The sequence below is a fragment of the Simochromis diagramma genome, unplaced genomic scaffold (assembly GCF_900408965.1).
Source record: "Simochromis diagramma unplaced genomic scaffold, fSimDia1.1 OVJJ01000606.1, whole genome shotgun sequence".
In the NCBI taxonomy this organism is placed as follows: domain Eukaryota; kingdom Metazoa; phylum Chordata; class Actinopteri; order Cichliformes; family Cichlidae; genus Simochromis; species Simochromis diagramma.
This window is the reverse complement of record NW_024387233.1, coordinates 252711-269433: the sequence shown is the minus strand read 5'-3', so window position 1 is coordinate 269433 and position 16723 is coordinate 252711. Positions and strand designations below refer to the sequence as shown.

Sequence of the window (16723 nt, the reverse complement as noted above, 5' to 3'; positions counted from 1 at the left end):
ATTTCTCCTACCCTCCTTAAATTTCTTTCTCCCTCCCACTGTTTTTGTCATGTTTCCTTTATTTCTTGCCTTATTATACTCGTTATCTCTGTCTGACAGAAGTTAAAAGCCAGTTCAGTTAACCCATGTTTTGTGGCTTTCTTCACAACTCTGTCGTTTCATTTCCTCTGACTCCATAGTGAGCTGGAATCCATAAAAAGCCAACTATAAGTCCCATCATGTGTATTTTGTAAAATGTTTGCTGAACCTCTGTTAGTACATCTGCTCTACTTTCTGAGTGGCTACACTGTAAACTGGCCAATGAAGAGCTTCAGTCTGAACAAATGCCTGATTGTAACGGTCACATGTCTTCTACCCACTGAACAGCTGACAGTACTGGAAGCATTTCTCCAGTGTGTACTGACGGTCCACCATTGATCCTTTTCAGGGACCACAAATGCTACCCCGGTTTGACTGGCTGTATTCTTTGATGCCAGCCCCCAGGCCTCTGGTAGAGGACCTGAGCTTGAATGATAAACCACCTGCACGGGCGAGAGGGGAATTTATCATTTTTCTGTCTGGTTGGGGTTTTTTTAGCATCTTTTTTTTTATTATTTGGTAAGAGTGAATTCTGGTCCACACTAGTTAGTGGTGGCAATGCCCCACCTCCTTATTTGCAAACCACCAAAAAAAGTGAGCATGCACCAGGAGAGGAAGACTGTGTCCAAATTCAGGGGATTGATACTTCAAATGCCGTATTTGTAGGCAATTATGTCACAGCGATGCGATGAAGGCTTTCCAAAGTCGAAGAGTCCTCCGAATGTGGTGACGAACGTGTCCTACTTTTCCACAGATTTCAAGGATGGGTCTGGTGTATCCTTTGTGGCCCACCATATCCCAGGATTCACTGCGAGTCATACAGGAGAATTTTTCCTCATAAGAATAGCAGACAAAGTAGGAGTTACTGCTGGAGAGGAATACACTATTAAATGAAGTATACGAAAATCTGGTCATATAAAAGTTACATTTTTGTAGCGGTTGTGTTGTTAGACTTTGTGCATTTGCATATGTTTTTTAAAAAAAATTAATATAATCTTTGTAAAAACTGCTCGTAGACTCGCTTGTATGGTGGGTCCTGTGATTTTTCATGTATTGCCGCTAACACACAGCTGATTTAGATTTTTAGAATTAACCTTTTTGTGATATGCTTTGGTACCAAAGAGCAAACGGCTCAATTTATTAAAATCAGGCAATAACAATAACCTCTTCACTGGGGTGAAGAATCCAGCCACTGTGGCATGGAGGTACAAGAATAAATCAATTTACACATCATATTGATTTGGGTACGGTTTATTAACCCTCATGCTGTACAGAACCTGTGGTGTCCAGATTCTAGATGGATTTAGGGATAGATATTTGATGGCACCTGTGTGTGAAGTCCAATAGACTTGGACATAGAGGATTGGGTCAGGGTCCGAGGTTTCGAGCGATCTAAGGCAGGATCAATAACACAGTTTAAGTCACCACCCAATATTAAAAGATGGCGAAGGACCTCATTGAAAGCCACACGGGCCCGCGCTGTCTTAGCGGTGTGGTTGGTGAACACAGAAATGCTCATATTATTTATCTGAACCCTCTGCAGCTCCCTGGCCATCTGGAGAATCCTAGCACAGTCCGCGTAATAGTGCAGCTTCACAATCATAGCGCGGGGACTGTTCCATCTCCGTAACTGTGCTTCTGAGGCCAGCGAATTCCTGCTGCATGGTCATTATGTCTGAGGAAAGGTCAGTTTTTAGTTGCTGTATGTTGGACCTGATAGATTCTCTGCAAACGCTGCCGTCAGTTCCTTTTTAAACAGTGCTGAAATTTCTTTACGAAGTTCAGAGAAGAGTTCAGCCTTCGTGAACGTCTCCGTATCAACGAGCAGCGTGTTGGGCGACCCAGGCAGTGGCGAAGTTTTACCATGAGGCGGGGATGCAGTGTTAGCAGCAAGCCGCAAGTTTGACTGAGAGGTGTTTGCGCTCTTATTAACCTTACGCGACATTCTAAACGCACAAAGCAAAAACATTCTTGTCTCGGAACTATACAAAACAGTTGATATATCAAAAAAAAACAACAACCAAAATGTCAAAATGTGCTTGGAAATACTTGATAATAACTAGACTCTGTAGGAACTACTAGGGGAGGTAGGATCTAGATTCTGTGTTTTTAACAGAGGGGTTACCTCAGCATGTTTAAAATAGGACGGAACACAGCCTTGCCTCAGTGAATTGTTGATGATGGATAGTAGTGTGGGACCTCCCTCTGTCCCAGACAGGACAGAGGGAGCATGATGAGGATTTCATTTTACCTATTACTGCAATTAAGTCATTGAGTGTGATTGGAGAAAAAGAAGTAAATGACCCGGGACAACAAGGGGCATCTTCATAAGGGGAGGCACTTGAGGAGATTTTGGATCTCAAGTCCATCACCTTATTTACAAAGTAATTGAGGAAAGTGCTGCAGTCTTCGTCAGAAAGAAACACAGCATGCTGAGTTGGAGGAGAAACAATACAATTGATAGTATCAAATAGAATTCTTGGGTTATTTTTAATGACGATTTATGAGATTATTGAAGTAAGAGGATCTGGCCTCTTTAACTGACTCATTATATAAGTGAAGAAGTTGAAGTGAACACTTTGAAGTGTTCCCGATGGACAACCAGCCCAGTGGACTTCCAGAGACGCTCTGCTTTTCGACAGGAGCATCGAAGACCACGGGTTTGATTATTTAACCATGGTGTGCAGGAACTAACAGTGCAATGATTAGTTTTGAAAGGAGCAATCTAATTAAGAATGGCAAGACAGTGTTCATTAAAAGAATTAATAAGAATGTCAACCTCGTCAGAAGAAGGTTTAAAATTAAAAAAGGTCTCTACATTTCTGGTTTATGACTTCCAATCGCTACTAAATATCAGAGCCACTGTTGTAGAGCAATCCCGACTGGCCCAAGGACGTGAAGATTTTCATATCCCACCTGTGTTCGAGACTGTACCACTGTTCCTTCGGTGCGATCCACAATGCCATCCCACCAGGAAGAAATGCCAAAGAAGGCGAGAGAAACGGGGCAGTGTATTGGTAAAATTCAAAAATTTCATGGCTGCTTCACCAACGGCTAATCCTTACGCTCTTCTGAACAAATTTGCCCATGAAGTTGTTCATCTCCGGGCGATCCCTGGAATTGGTGCACCTATTGGAATTGGCCAGCAACCCTGTGTTAGCTAGATTGGCTCTGGTTAATGTGAGGTGCTAAAAAATATAAAACCTTTATTTTGAATGACTTCTTCACCACTCGTCGCTTTAATTTTCTTCTGATGACAGAAACTTGGCTAAACTTGGGTGAGTTAAGCTCGCTTTCGGATGTTGTCCCTCCAGGCTGTGAATATCTGAAGTCGCCATGGACTACTGGCCAGGCTGGAGGGCTCGCCATAGTTAATAAAACTATTTCAACTGTCAGCATTGGAATGCTCTTCTGCTAGATTAGGGGATACATTGTCCTCAAAAACCTAAATTTTTTGTGGGGTCCCCCAGGGGTCCATTCTTGGCCCAGTTCTCTTTTCAATTTATATCCTCCCTATGTGCTCAATTTTAAAAAAAACATGGCATCTCACACCATTGTTATGCAGACAACTCACGGATTTACCTGACACTGAAACATAAATCTGTGAGTCCTTTGAAGGGATTGCTGGATTGGCTGGAGGATGTTAAGGCGTGGATGGCTTTAAATGTTCTCAGTTTAAACGAACAGAAAACAGAGATCATTGTGTTTGGTCCCTGTGACCACTACGACTTTGGCCCCTTAGGAATTTATTTGTTAAAAAGCCCTTGCGAGGAACCTAGGAGTGATTTATGATACTAATCATCTAACATTTGATAAACATATTGATGCTGTCATCAAGACCATTTTCTTTCATCTTCAGCTACTGAAAGTGATAAAAACTGTGCTTCAACATAATATTACCGTATTGTGTGTGTATAACCTCCTTTTAAGTTGTGTGGATATTCTACATGGTTATGCTGAAGATATGTTGGCCATTTTCCACTGGAAATGCCTTTTGGTTAAACTGTCAGCAAGGAATTTGCATTTGCACTGTTAATTTTTATATAACTGTAATGCACATAAAAACAGCTGCTTGTTTATGTGAAAATACATTGATGGGTTTTTTTTGCACTAATAAAGTTGTAAAGTATTTTGTCTCGTGTCAATGATATCGTCAGTCACCTGGATCCTGGACTACCTCACTGACCGACCACAGTATGTGAGGACTCAGGGCTGTGTGTCGGAGAGGGTCGTCTGCAGTACGGGAGCCCACAGGGAACGGTTCTGGCTCCGTTCCTCTTCACCATCTACACTGCAGACTTCTCCCACAACTCCACCCAGTGCTTCCTGCAGAAGTTCTCTGATGACTCTGCAATAGTCGGCCTCATCACTGATGGGGACGACAAGGAGTAAAGTACAAAAGTGCATCACCTTTAAATCACTACTCAAAACTCATCTATTTAGAATTGCATACACCTGATCTGCTCAGTTCTTATATTTGCTTTTATACTTTTATGACTGTTTATGTCTAAATTTTATCTGCCATGTTTGCTATATATACATTTTTCTTATGTTTTTTATGGTATTGTTTACATGTTACTGTAAGTTGACCTTGATGGTCTGAAAGGCGCCTATAAATGAAATGTATTATTATTATTATTATTATAAAAGAGAAGTGACTCAAGGCTTTGTGGACTGGTGCCAGCAGAACTACCTGCAGATCAACACTAGTAAAACCAAGGAGCTGCTGGTAGACTTCCGCAGGCACTAACATCCCCCACTGCAACCACTGAGGTCCAAGGTATGGACATTGAGACTGGACATCTACAGGTACCTTGGTGTTCATCTGAACAATAAACTGGACTGGACTCATAACTCAGACGCCCTCTACAGGAAAGGGCAGAGCAGGCTGTACCTGCTGCAGAGACTCAGGTCTTTTGGAGTGAAGGGCCCACTCCTGAAGACCTTCTATGACTCTGTGGTCGCCTCAGCCATCTTTTACAGTGTGGTCTGCTGGGGCGGCAGCATCTCTGCTGGGGACAGGAAGAGACTGAACAGGTTGATCAGAAGGGCCAGCTCTGTTCTAGGGTGCCCTCTGGACCCAGTGGAGGTGGTGAGTGACAGGAGAATGGTGGCTAAGCTGTCATCCCTGTTGGACAACATCTCCCACCCAATGCAAGAGACTCTGACAGCACTGAGGAGCTCCTTCAGTGGCTGCGGCACCTATGATGTGGGACGGAGAGATTTCGCAGGTCTTTCCTCCCCACTGCTGTCAGACTCCACAACAAAGACTTCAACTGACTTAAGCACACACATCCACACATGTGCAATACTCTTTCTGGCATCGTTGTATTATACTCAATTGTAAATAGTATTTGTATTCTATTTTATTCAATTGCATGTAGTATTTCATTCTATTCTATTGTGTACAGTATCTCATGGATATATTATTCCAGTGTTTTTTCTTAAAATTGTCTATGCAACTTTGCACTGTCCACTGCTGTAACAAAACAAATTTCCTACGCTCGGGACTAATAAAGGTTATCTTATTTTATGCAACCAAGACTACATATCTCCCGTACTGGCATGCTTACACTGGCTGCCAGTTAGGTTGCGAATTCATTTTAAGATTTTATTATGTGTTTTTAAGGCGTTGCATGGGTTAGGACCCTCAAACCTTCCTGATCTTTTAAATTTGTTCACTCCTATAAGATCACTGAAGTCTGTGGATCAGATGCTCTTAGCTGTCCCAAGGTCCAGATTAAACACAGAGGATAAGAAAGCTCTGGCCTCTCTTATCTGGAAACAAAATTAACAAAATTGATTGAAAAACCTGTTGCAAAAATTCCTTTTTATTTTGTTTTGTGAAGCTACAAACTGATGAACTAGATTACTGGTAGAATGATGTATAAATTAAACATGATTTGCCATCTTATGCATATTGTATTGATGTATCATGACCAGTGATGTGCAATACCACTGATTTCCTTTCTGATCCAATACAAAGTAAAATTCAGGGTGGTATCGACGATACTGAACCAATACCTAGTAGAAAAACGTATATTTTTTTAATTGTATCTCAAATTTTAGCGTCATCATGATTACAGGACATCAGACTACTTGTTCTTATCACATAATAAAGCTGAATTCATCATGGCTTCTTTAAGTTCAGTAATTACTATGTCCTCTGCCTCATGTAATTAGGAGCTGGTGTGTAGGAGCCATTTTTCTTATTTCCCTGTCTTTAACACTACTAGAGGGTTGTATTTCATTTTATGTACTGGTTATGGCAGAGGTAGGTACGGGGTTATTTAAGGTCAAGGGTAATTCTGTCCAGGTGTTGCTGATGAGAAGGGGCAAACCATTTCCTACTGTGCTTAGTCTAGTTACTTGTTATCTGTGTTTAAATGGAACTTTAAATGGACGTTGCAAAGGAAATAAAAGTCCCCTTAGGCCCCCTCCTTGATTCAGAGTTTTTCCCTTTTGACGTAAATGGTCTCCTTGACTCTGGTCTCAAACCGGCGTTCCTCCCTGTCCAGGATGTGTACCTGTGTTCCTGGAGGACAGGCGGGTCCATGGACCAGTCCACAGCTGGACACCGTACTTGGGTTAAACTTCCAGTGAAACTGAGGCCACAGCTCAGGACAATAGAAGATTGAAAAATGCTGCCTGGTCTAATGGGTCTCAATCTCTGCAACGTTCAGCTTTCAGAATTTGTCTTAAACAGCATAAAAGCATGGATCCATCCCACCTTGCATCAGGAAAACATTGATGAACTTTGAGCAAATGAAACCACAACTTTAAAAAATGAATTCACAAAATTAATTGTTTCGACATCTTAAACAAAAAATCATAAGTTTTAATACCTACAGCAAGTTTAAGGAAAAATATTTTTTTTTTAAAAGATCTTTCAACCTTTTTTCTCAAATATAAAACAGCTGATGACACTGACATGCATCTTACTATGATGGGAGTGATTTCAGCCCTGAGTGATCATGCTGATGTTTGCACAGAGCAGACAATGAGGTGAATGTTTGGGCACATTGGTAACAGTGAAACAGTTTATTAGTAACGTGGGATCGTTTGTGTTTGGAGTATGAACTGAGATTCCTGAAGCTCTTGTCACACTGGTCACAACTGTAGTTTTCTTCCATGTGTGTACGTTCATGATAGTTACGATTAGCTGAATGTGCGAAGCTTTTGTCACAGTGTCTGCACTTGTATGGTTTCTCTCCTGTGTGGACTCGTTTGTGTCTTTTAAGGTTGATTGCAGTAATGAAAGATGACCCACACTGATCACAGAGGTGCTTTTTTGTCCCACTGTGAATGAGTTCATGTTGTTTTAATCCACTTAATGTGGTGAAGCTTCTCCCACATTCTTTGCAGTATTTCAGTTCTTCTCCAGTGTGTCTACGTTGATGTACTTTTAGGGTGTGTTTTTGACTGAAAGTTTTTCCACAAAGGTCACAATGAAAGTCTTTCCCACCACCACAGTGATGACAGGGTTGAGAACTGGATCCATCTGTGTCGCTCTGCTTCTAAACAAAGACACAAAGACAGTGTAAGTCAGTCCTTCAACATTTTTATCCTGAACGTCGCCTGAAATAAAGAGCAAATAAAAAACAAACAACATCATAACTGAAATGAAAATCTGAATAATCACTCAGAGCTGCTTTTTCATGCAGTAGAATTGCCGAAACATCAGAATCAGTGAGCTGCAAGCTTTCAGCCCCGACTGTGTCTGTGCTGTCGGGTGAGAAAGGCGACAACTCACTGATTCTAATCCGCGGGTCTGCGCTTTGTGCATAATCCGTGTACCTCCTCTAGTTTACTGTTTGAGCTGTTTGGTGGTTGTCAAAATTTTGTGAGGTTTCACCTGAGATTCGGGCGTTTCGGGAAAAATAAAATTATAATAAAAAACTCGATTCAGGATTTTAATGAATTGATGTCACGTTATCCAAGCCAGACTCGATTTTAATCGGTAAATCGATTATCAAAACCCACCCCTAGCTGAGACAGTTTAATGAGCAGAGTTGTTCCAAACAGTCAGGCTAAAATGACAAGATAAAAATATAAATACATACCTCACAGTAACTGCACTTGTAGAGTCTCTTTCTGGTGTGGATCTGTTGGTGTCGTCTCAGGTAACGTGGAGATTTAAAAGTCTTCTCACACAGGTCACATTTATGAGGTCTCTCCTCAGTGTGGGTAAACATGTGTTGTTGTAAATGCCTGTTGGTTATAAACTGTTTGTCACACTGTTCACAGCAGTACACATCATGTCTGGTGTGAATGCGTAGGTGTGTATTTCTGCTCTCAATCCGGCTGAAAGTTTTCCCACAGATGTCACAGCTGTATGCCTTAATTCCAGAGTGGGTAACTAGATGCCTCTGTAAGTTGCTACTGTGAGTAAAAGCTCTCCCACACTGATCACAGTTGTACACTTTAACTCCACTGTGGATGAGTTGGTGTTGTTTTAGGGAAAGCTTCCAGGAAAAAGACTTTCCACACAAGTCACAGCTGAACGGTTTCTCTCCAGTGTGGATGACCTGATGCTGTTTTAGTGAATCCTTCCCAATAAAACCCATCCCACACTCATCACAGGTGTGTTTTTTCTCTCTCTTTCTTGGTTGAGGTTTGTCGGCCTCCTGAGAGCGCTGACTTCTCGCTCCATGTTGGTCCTGCAGTGACAGAGATACAGAGGCAGTGAGTGAAATGCAGTCGTGGAACAAACTCAACCTTCAAACTCCCTCCATTAACACTAGTTTTAAACCTGAAGGTGGAGTGTGGCACCAAACACCTTAAAGGTCTCTTATCCCCACCTGCTGGTAGTTCTAACACATTACATCCAAACTGGTGTTAAAAATAATTCATGACTGTTCAAACACTCTAAAATATTTTTTCCTTTTTTTCCTTACTTTTACTCCCCACAGAAAAAAAAGACTTTCTACTCATTATATTTTCAAAACAGACTTTTTACTTTTGGTTTGAGGAATTTGAGGGGAGTTATTTCATCACTGCAGGCATCAAACATCAAACTGATTTGAGCCTGAAAAGTAACACATGAAAGACAATCCTGATCGTGTACTAATCACCAGGGTATGAAACATAAAAAGAGATGAAAGAGGCAAAACTGTGAGTCATAGTCAGGAGTTAAAGTGAGACGTTGTTCTTCTTTCTTTTTTGCACAGCACCTGAACAAACAGGTAATTTCAAATGCAGCGTTTCTATCAACAAACATCAGCAAACACACAAACTGTTTGTGTGCAGTTTGTCTCACAGTGTGTTGCTGGCTAAAGGTCCAGCTGCTGTACATCACAGGGAGAGAAAAGAAAGAGAGCTAACTTCACTCAGATGGAGAAAGATATGACACACAGGACAGGAGAGGAAGAAGAGAGGTTAGATTTAAAGGGAAGGACTTCTCAGTGGGACTTGATCAACTGCAGATTGAAGCTTACATGTAAGTCCTCATGTGTTGAAATCAGATCTTGGGTCTGTACATGTGACATGTTTTTTTTTTCAGATTATGAAACATGCTGCAAAACAATCTGAGGCAGATTAACTGTGCCGCCTCAGATGCAGCCTTTTCCAGGCAGTAGAATTGCTAACATGCTAACACAGTTTAATGAGCAGAGTTGTTTCAAACAGTCAGGCTAAAATGACAAGATAACAATATAAATACATACCTCACAGTAACTGCGCTTGGAGAGTCTCTTTCTGGTGTGAATCTGTTGGTGTTCTCTCAGGTAATGTGGAGATTTAAAAGTCTTCTCACACAGGTCACATTTATAAGGTTTCTCCTCAGTGTGGGTAAACATGTGTTGTTGTAACTGCGTGCTGGTTGTAAACTGTTTGCCACACTGATCACAGCTGTACGCTTTAACTCCACTGTGGATGAGTTGGTGTCTTTTTAGGGAACTCTTCCAGGAAAAAGACTTTCCACACAAGTCACAGCTGAACGGTCTCTCTCCAGTGTGGATGACCTGATGAGGTTTCAGGTGACACTTGGAAATAAAACCCATCCCACACTCGTCACAGGTGTATGTTTTCTCTCTCTTTCTTCTGTGAGGTTTGTCGGCCTCCTGAGAGCACTGACTTCTCGCTCCATGTTGGTCCTGCAGTGACAGAGATACAAACAGAGGCAGTGAGTGAAATGCAGTCGTGGAACAAACTCAACCTTCAAACTCCCTCCATTAACACTAGTTTTAAACCTGAAGGTGGAGTGTGGCACCAAACACCTTAAAGGTCTCTTATCCCCACCTGCTGGAAGTTCTAACACATTACATCCAACCTGGTGTTAAAAATAATTCATGACTGTTCAAACAGTAAAATCACTTTTTCCTTACTTCAGTAAGAGTTATTTCATCACTAACTGTGTTATTTAAAGACTGCATGAAGATCCTCTGCAGGTTAGTGCAGGATAAACAGGTTCGTTTATGTGAACCTGTTTTATGTGAACCTGTTTTACTTTAAATCCATGCTGTGATGGATTTAAAGTAAAGAACAGTGTGTGACTGGTGCACAGTGACTGTGGTGCTCATGTCACAGTTAGATTACATCATGTGTAGCAGAGATTCATTTAAACTGAAGCTCATGATGCTGACATTCATTCACTGAGTTCCACCTTCATACCAACAATATAGTGTCTAATATAAAGACAGTGTACTGTCAGTGTAGAGGATGGAAATCAGCCAGGACAGCTCATGAAACATCTGCTGACATCTGGTTGAATTCAGTTGTGTACATCCACAGAGAGCAGCAGGTCAGCTGATCACAGCCTGTACTTTAACAGGGCTCTAGAGTGCGACCAATTTGGTTGCAAATGCGACCAAATTTTTCAGTGGTGCGACTAAAAAAAATATTTGGTTGCACCTGTGCGACCAACTGTTCGGGTAACAAAAATAAAATAAAAATCTCTGCAACCTTCCCTGTGGTCAACAACAGACACATTATGCCCCTATCGTGGACTAAAACAATCAGAGATAGTAAGGGGCGGGACCTCTCTGATTGGCCGTGGTCCAGTTGAAAGTGCAGGTGGAAGTGGGAGGGGAGTAGCTTGAATAAAGCGATATCAATTCATTAAATCCTGAATCGACTTTTAAATATAACTGTGTTTTGCCAGAAACACCAGATTCTCAGATTAAAGCTCACAAAACCATTTCAACAACCAGCATATGAGAGCAGGTACACGGATTCCACACAAAGACGTAAACACAGAGCGGACCGACGCATCAGAATCAGCTTTGTCTTTCTCGGCTTTCTCACCCGACGGCCCGTAGACGGACACGCTGTCAGAGCTCTGTGTTTACGTCTTTTTGTGCTGATTCTGAGCTGCAGGTTTTGTCTCTCTCCAATCAAAATTCACTGAGCCAGCAGCAAAAGAAGCAGCAAACTGCGCTTCACATTTGATCAATGTCGTCATGAATTTTGCTGTTTTGCTTCCACGACTATTAAAATCACACTTCATGCACAGCTAGCTCTCTCTCTGTCTCTCTCTCTCTGTACTTTAAGAACAGTTTCCCGTCTCAAATCTCTGTTTTCTGTATTATTCATTCGCTTATTACCCACCAGTCTACCGTTGTTTACAGCGCTGTCTTTTTCTTTTTTTTTCACTTAAATGACCTCGGACAAGAAAGCCTAATTTTTCTGTTGTTCAATACTGAAGTAATTTAAACTTTATATGCAGAATATTGCAGAATGTTTTTAAGGTTATCTGCTATAAAAAGCCAGACTAGAAAAATCTCCTTCATGTTTTTCTGTGTTTTATTCTCAGTTACTTTCACACAAAGGCATCTGCTGTGATGTTCCCAATTCTGATGAAGTCTCACATGTATCAGTACTGATAAATGATCAGAATTATAATATTTCTAACTGTCTGAGGCTAAATTGAATCGAATCGGGACTTTGAAAACCGGAATCGAACGGATTATAGGCACGACAGAAGTGGATGTAGCTGTAATAGGAAAAGAACTATTGATAACTTTTCTGTTAAGTTAAGGCCTGATCCTTCTGAAATTCATACCCAGTGCTCTGACACGGTGTCATCAATCTTTGAAAGCTGAAAAAGCACAGTGTATCCAGAAAAACACATTATATTATATCAATTATTATATAATTTGTGTACGCCTAACTTTTGTACAAGTACGCCCATGACAAAAAGTTAGTCTAGAGCCTGTACTTTAAGAAAATCTATTGGAGCTCTCAACAGAAATTATTGTGAGCTGTGATTCTTTTCCCCACGCTGAGCCACTACAGCTGATTTTAGGGTTCCCACCTGCTCAATCCCACTTTAACCTCTTCCCTGCTCATGTTCCTGTTTAGAGGCAAAGTCACCCTCTACAATGTAGGCAACAGAAAATACACATATGTTTTATTTTCCTTCATTTTCTAATTAACTGATTCAAACAGAGAACCTTTATTAGAAATAAATAGTTTGTACTTCATTTACTAATCTTATTTTATTATTACGTTAATAAAGCACAAGGTTCAGTTAACTTTGGATAAAAACATGTGGTTAAAAGTTCTTAAGGAGCTACTTTTACTTTTTTACTCTGATTACATTTCAGAGCCTGTACTTTTTCACTGTTACTTAAGTAAAGAAGGTGAATGAATACTTTTACTGAAGTATTTATAACACTAATATCTGTACTTCTACTTAAGTATAGAGTAAATGTACTTTTGCCTCCTCTGATCATTTCTATAATATTATTTATATCAGTGATGGCCAAATGAAGCTTTCTGAAACACTGAAGCTTGTATTGAAAAAGGTTCATTACTCAAAGCTTTTCAACACAGTCCTCTTTGGTGACATCTGCTGGCCAAAAATATGAAGAGCAGCTTGAATCTACAAATTATAATATAGAGCTTCATAATAATTGCCCACTCTACAGAGCTCAGCTGAGAGCTTCTGTTTAATATCGGGCTGCTGTTGTGGTGCTTTGAACGTGTATTTTTTGGGGTGATGAAAAAACTGTTAGGTTTAATGTATGTGTTGTAGGTTGCCATTTAAAAAGCTCCACAATGCCATTTAGAAAGCTAGAATGCTTCTGTTTGCTATCTAGGTAACCTACGCATATGACTACATGCATGACATTGATAAGGGGAACAAGCAGCCTTGAGAAGAACAGATTCTACCAACAACAATCTGGGAGAGCTACACTCCCATCATATAACCACACACAATGTATAATCACACTTGCACAGCACAATCACTTCGTAACCAGTTATAGTAGTTTCTCATAGGTAATACAGCAACAAGCTTTATGCTTCATGTGTGTAACCAATAAAAACAACCTGCAGGGGGAAAGCAAGTTGAAGTGGGTTGGAGACAACTGCTTCCCCCTCGCGAGTGAAAACTTGAGCTCTGTGTGACCTCGTTCCTGAGTGAGTTTCTGTTTATCCAGCAGTATCAGGGGTAAAACTCTGACAAATGTCCATTTGATTATTAATAATGTTGATGAATAAACTTTCCTTATTTTAACATGTGCTGTGGTCTCTAAAAAACAACATAATATGCAACACAGTCATATAACAGGTTGGGAGGATGAGAGTTTTAGACGTGACTGATTATTTGGTGAAACTGTGATATTTTCCTCACCTCCTGTGTTGAGCTCATTGTTTCCTCTGTAGTGACTCAGCTGAGTCCAGATGGCTGAAAATGTTCCTCTGCTGCTCCGTCAGACTCTTCTCCTCCTGCTGATCAGCTGGGACACAAAACAGATCTTTGTTAGGCTCCACACTGCACTGAAGAGTCAAAGTGTCTCATATGTTCATCTGACAGCACAAAGTACAAATTTCACTCTGATTGCTTGTAGAAATCTTGTGAGACGTGTTGTGCTGCAAAGTGAGGAAACTCTCTCACTCACTTATACTTCAGGAGGAACTTTGTGACATTGGCTCTAATATTCTAAGCAGCCCTTTACTATGACAGGGCCAGAAAGTCCTATTTGAAGGTTTGGGAGAAGGACCATGTTAAAGGTGGATTGGGGTTTATACACTTTGTTATGATACAGGTAAGGCTGTAAGAGCCTGAGAAGGTGTCCTGAATGAACCTCTAAAACCAGTTTTCAGCTAACGACTCTGCTTCAGTCTGGAAAACAGCAACTACAAGTTTAAAGACTCCATCAACAATTCACACCCAGCAACAGCCTGAACAGCTCCTCCTGTGGTTTCCACAAACAGGGACAGACCTGTTACTCCCCCACCCCACACTTTCAACTCCTTCAGCCCCCCAGTTCCACCCACCACCTCCACCATTCCCCGACAACCAATGATTAAAGCTCATTGATCAAATGCTGTGATTGCAGCGACTCACTCACTGTGAATGGTACTCATGGCCATTGCACTTGATTAATGAGCTTTTGATCAGTGGTTTCAGTGCTTTCCTTCCTGCTTTGACTGCAGCTGTGTTGACACAGGAAGACATTTTACATTTTCTGATTATACTTTTTGGGGGAAGTGCAGCTTTAAACCTTCACATGGTTCAAGTCAACCAAAAAAAACAAATCAATCAGAACGATCACAAGTGGAAAAATCTGTATAGATAAAATGAAATCAAACCCATTCAATCCACAACATGATTAAAAAACATGATTCTCCCAAATCACCAAGAGCTGCACATTAACCACCACAATATTTTTATTCTCTGTGCTTTCAAATATGAACACTGTTTACTTTCATCTCTGTTTCATTAGTTTTTGTTAACATCTTCCTGTGCATCACTTTACAGCAGCCACACTCATTAAAATGAGACTTTGTAGGAGTTCACTTCCTCTCATGTGTTCATCCACAGCAGCTGGACAATAAAGTTTATTGTGACCCTGATACTGCAGCAGATCGCTCTCATCCATTTCCTGTTATCACTTCAAATAGAAATGAGGCTGTAGAGGTTTGGTGCAGGCAGAAAAACAGCTGCAGGGACAATGAAAAGACTTTTCTGCTCCAACTTCTCCCAGCATGCTGAGCTAATGATTAGTTGGTGTTTTTCTCCAAACACTCTCTCACTCTTCTCTCAACGTGTTCACAATAAACTGTGAACAGACACCGAGGAGAGCAGCAGAAGACCTCATTCAGGAGCTAAACTCAACATGAACTGAACTCACAGTAAAGTTAGCTCGGTGCTTACCTTTAGATGAGCCCACAAACCGAGAGAAACTCCGCGATGAAGCTGCAACTCTTTCCAAACACAGGAAACAGATCAGGGAGCAGAGACCCACGTGGTTCACGCTGATCTCAGCTACGATCCAGGAGACAAGGGTGGGCAGATCGATGCAGATATCGATCCAAACGTTGGTTTAGTTTGTTTTATCATCCAAATTCACTACTTTACTCGCTTTGGATGAAACGGTAGCTCCGTCTGTGCAAAACTGTGTACGGCATATGATTGGGGAACGGGCTTCTTCTTCTTTATATTGTTTGCACCATTTTGTTGTTTGGCGGTTGTTAAACAACAAAATGGTGCATTACCGCCACCAACTGGTGTGGAGTGGAACGTTGACACCAGAATCCTCCCTCAATGTATACTCTGTTTTAAAAACTGGAATAAGGCCTGACAACTTTCACTTCTTGAACCCTTTTGCAGTAAACTTACATTTTGAACAGCGGGCGCGTCAACATTATCCCCCTATTCAGCGTCTCGGTGACTCAAAGGTTTGACAGTCACCAATAGTAGTGATCAAACCAGTATGTCCAAATCTTATTCCAGATATGACCACCTCCTCTCTCCTACTCCTTCCTGTGCTTCTCATTTCTCCTACCCTCCTTAAATTTCTTTCTCCCTCCCACTGTTTTTGTCATGTTTCCTTTATTTCTTGCCTTATTATACTCGTTATCTCTGTCTGACAGAAGTTAAAAGCCAGTTCAGTTAACCCATGTTTTGTGGCTTTCTTCACAACTCTGTCGTTTCATTTCCTCTGACTCCATAGTGAGCTGGAATCCATAAAAAGCCAACTATAAGTCCCATCATGTGTATTTTGTAAAATGTTTGCTGAACCTCTGTTAGTACATCTGCTCTACTTTCTGAGTGGCTACACTGTAAACTGACCAATGAAGAGCTTCAGTCTGAACAAATGCCTGATTGTAACGGTCACATGTCTTCTACCCACTGAACAGCTGACAGTACTGGAAGCATTTCTCCAGTGTGTACTGACGGTCCACCATTGATCCTTTTCAGGGACCACAAATGCTACCCCGGTTTGACTGGCTGTATTCTTTGATGCCAGCCCCCAGGCCTCTGGTAGAGGACCTGAGCTTGAATGATAAACCACCTGCACGGGCGAGAGGGGAATTTATCATTTTTCTGTCTGGTTGGGTTTTTTTTAGCATCTATTTTTTATTATTTGGTAAGAGTGAATTCTGGTCCACACTAGTTAGTGGTGGCAATGCCCCACCTCCTTATTTGCAAACCACCAAAAAAAGTGAGCATGCACCAGGAGAGGAAGACTGTGTCCAAATTCAGGGGATTGATACTTCAAATGCCGTATTTGTAGGCAATTATGTCACAGCGATGCGATGAAGGCTTTCCAAAGTCGAAGAGTCCTCCGAATGTGGTGACGAACGTGTCCTACTTTTCCACAGATTTCAAGGATGTGTCGGGTGTATCCTTTGTGGCCCACCATATCCCAGGATTCACTGCGAGTCATACAGGAGAATTTTTCCTCATAAGAAT

At 41.2% G+C, this 16723-nt stretch overlaps 1 protein-coding gene across 1 annotated transcript; it reads right to left on the bottom strand.

The window, feature by feature from the left end:
* Positions 1-6128: 6128 nt before the first annotated feature.
* On the bottom strand, positions 6129-10176 carry LOC120746913 (zinc finger protein 93-like). The gene is made up of 2 exons (XM_040052444.1): positions 9744-10176; positions 6129-7595 (listed from the first exon to the last, which is right to left on the bottom strand). Exons 1-2 carry the CDS (start codon positions 10077-10079, stop codon positions 7020-7022), a joined length of 912 nt encoding a protein of 303 aa, XP_039908378.1. The 5' UTR covers positions 10080-10176; the 3' UTR covers positions 6129-7019.
* Positions 10177-16723: the final 6547 nt, after the last annotated feature.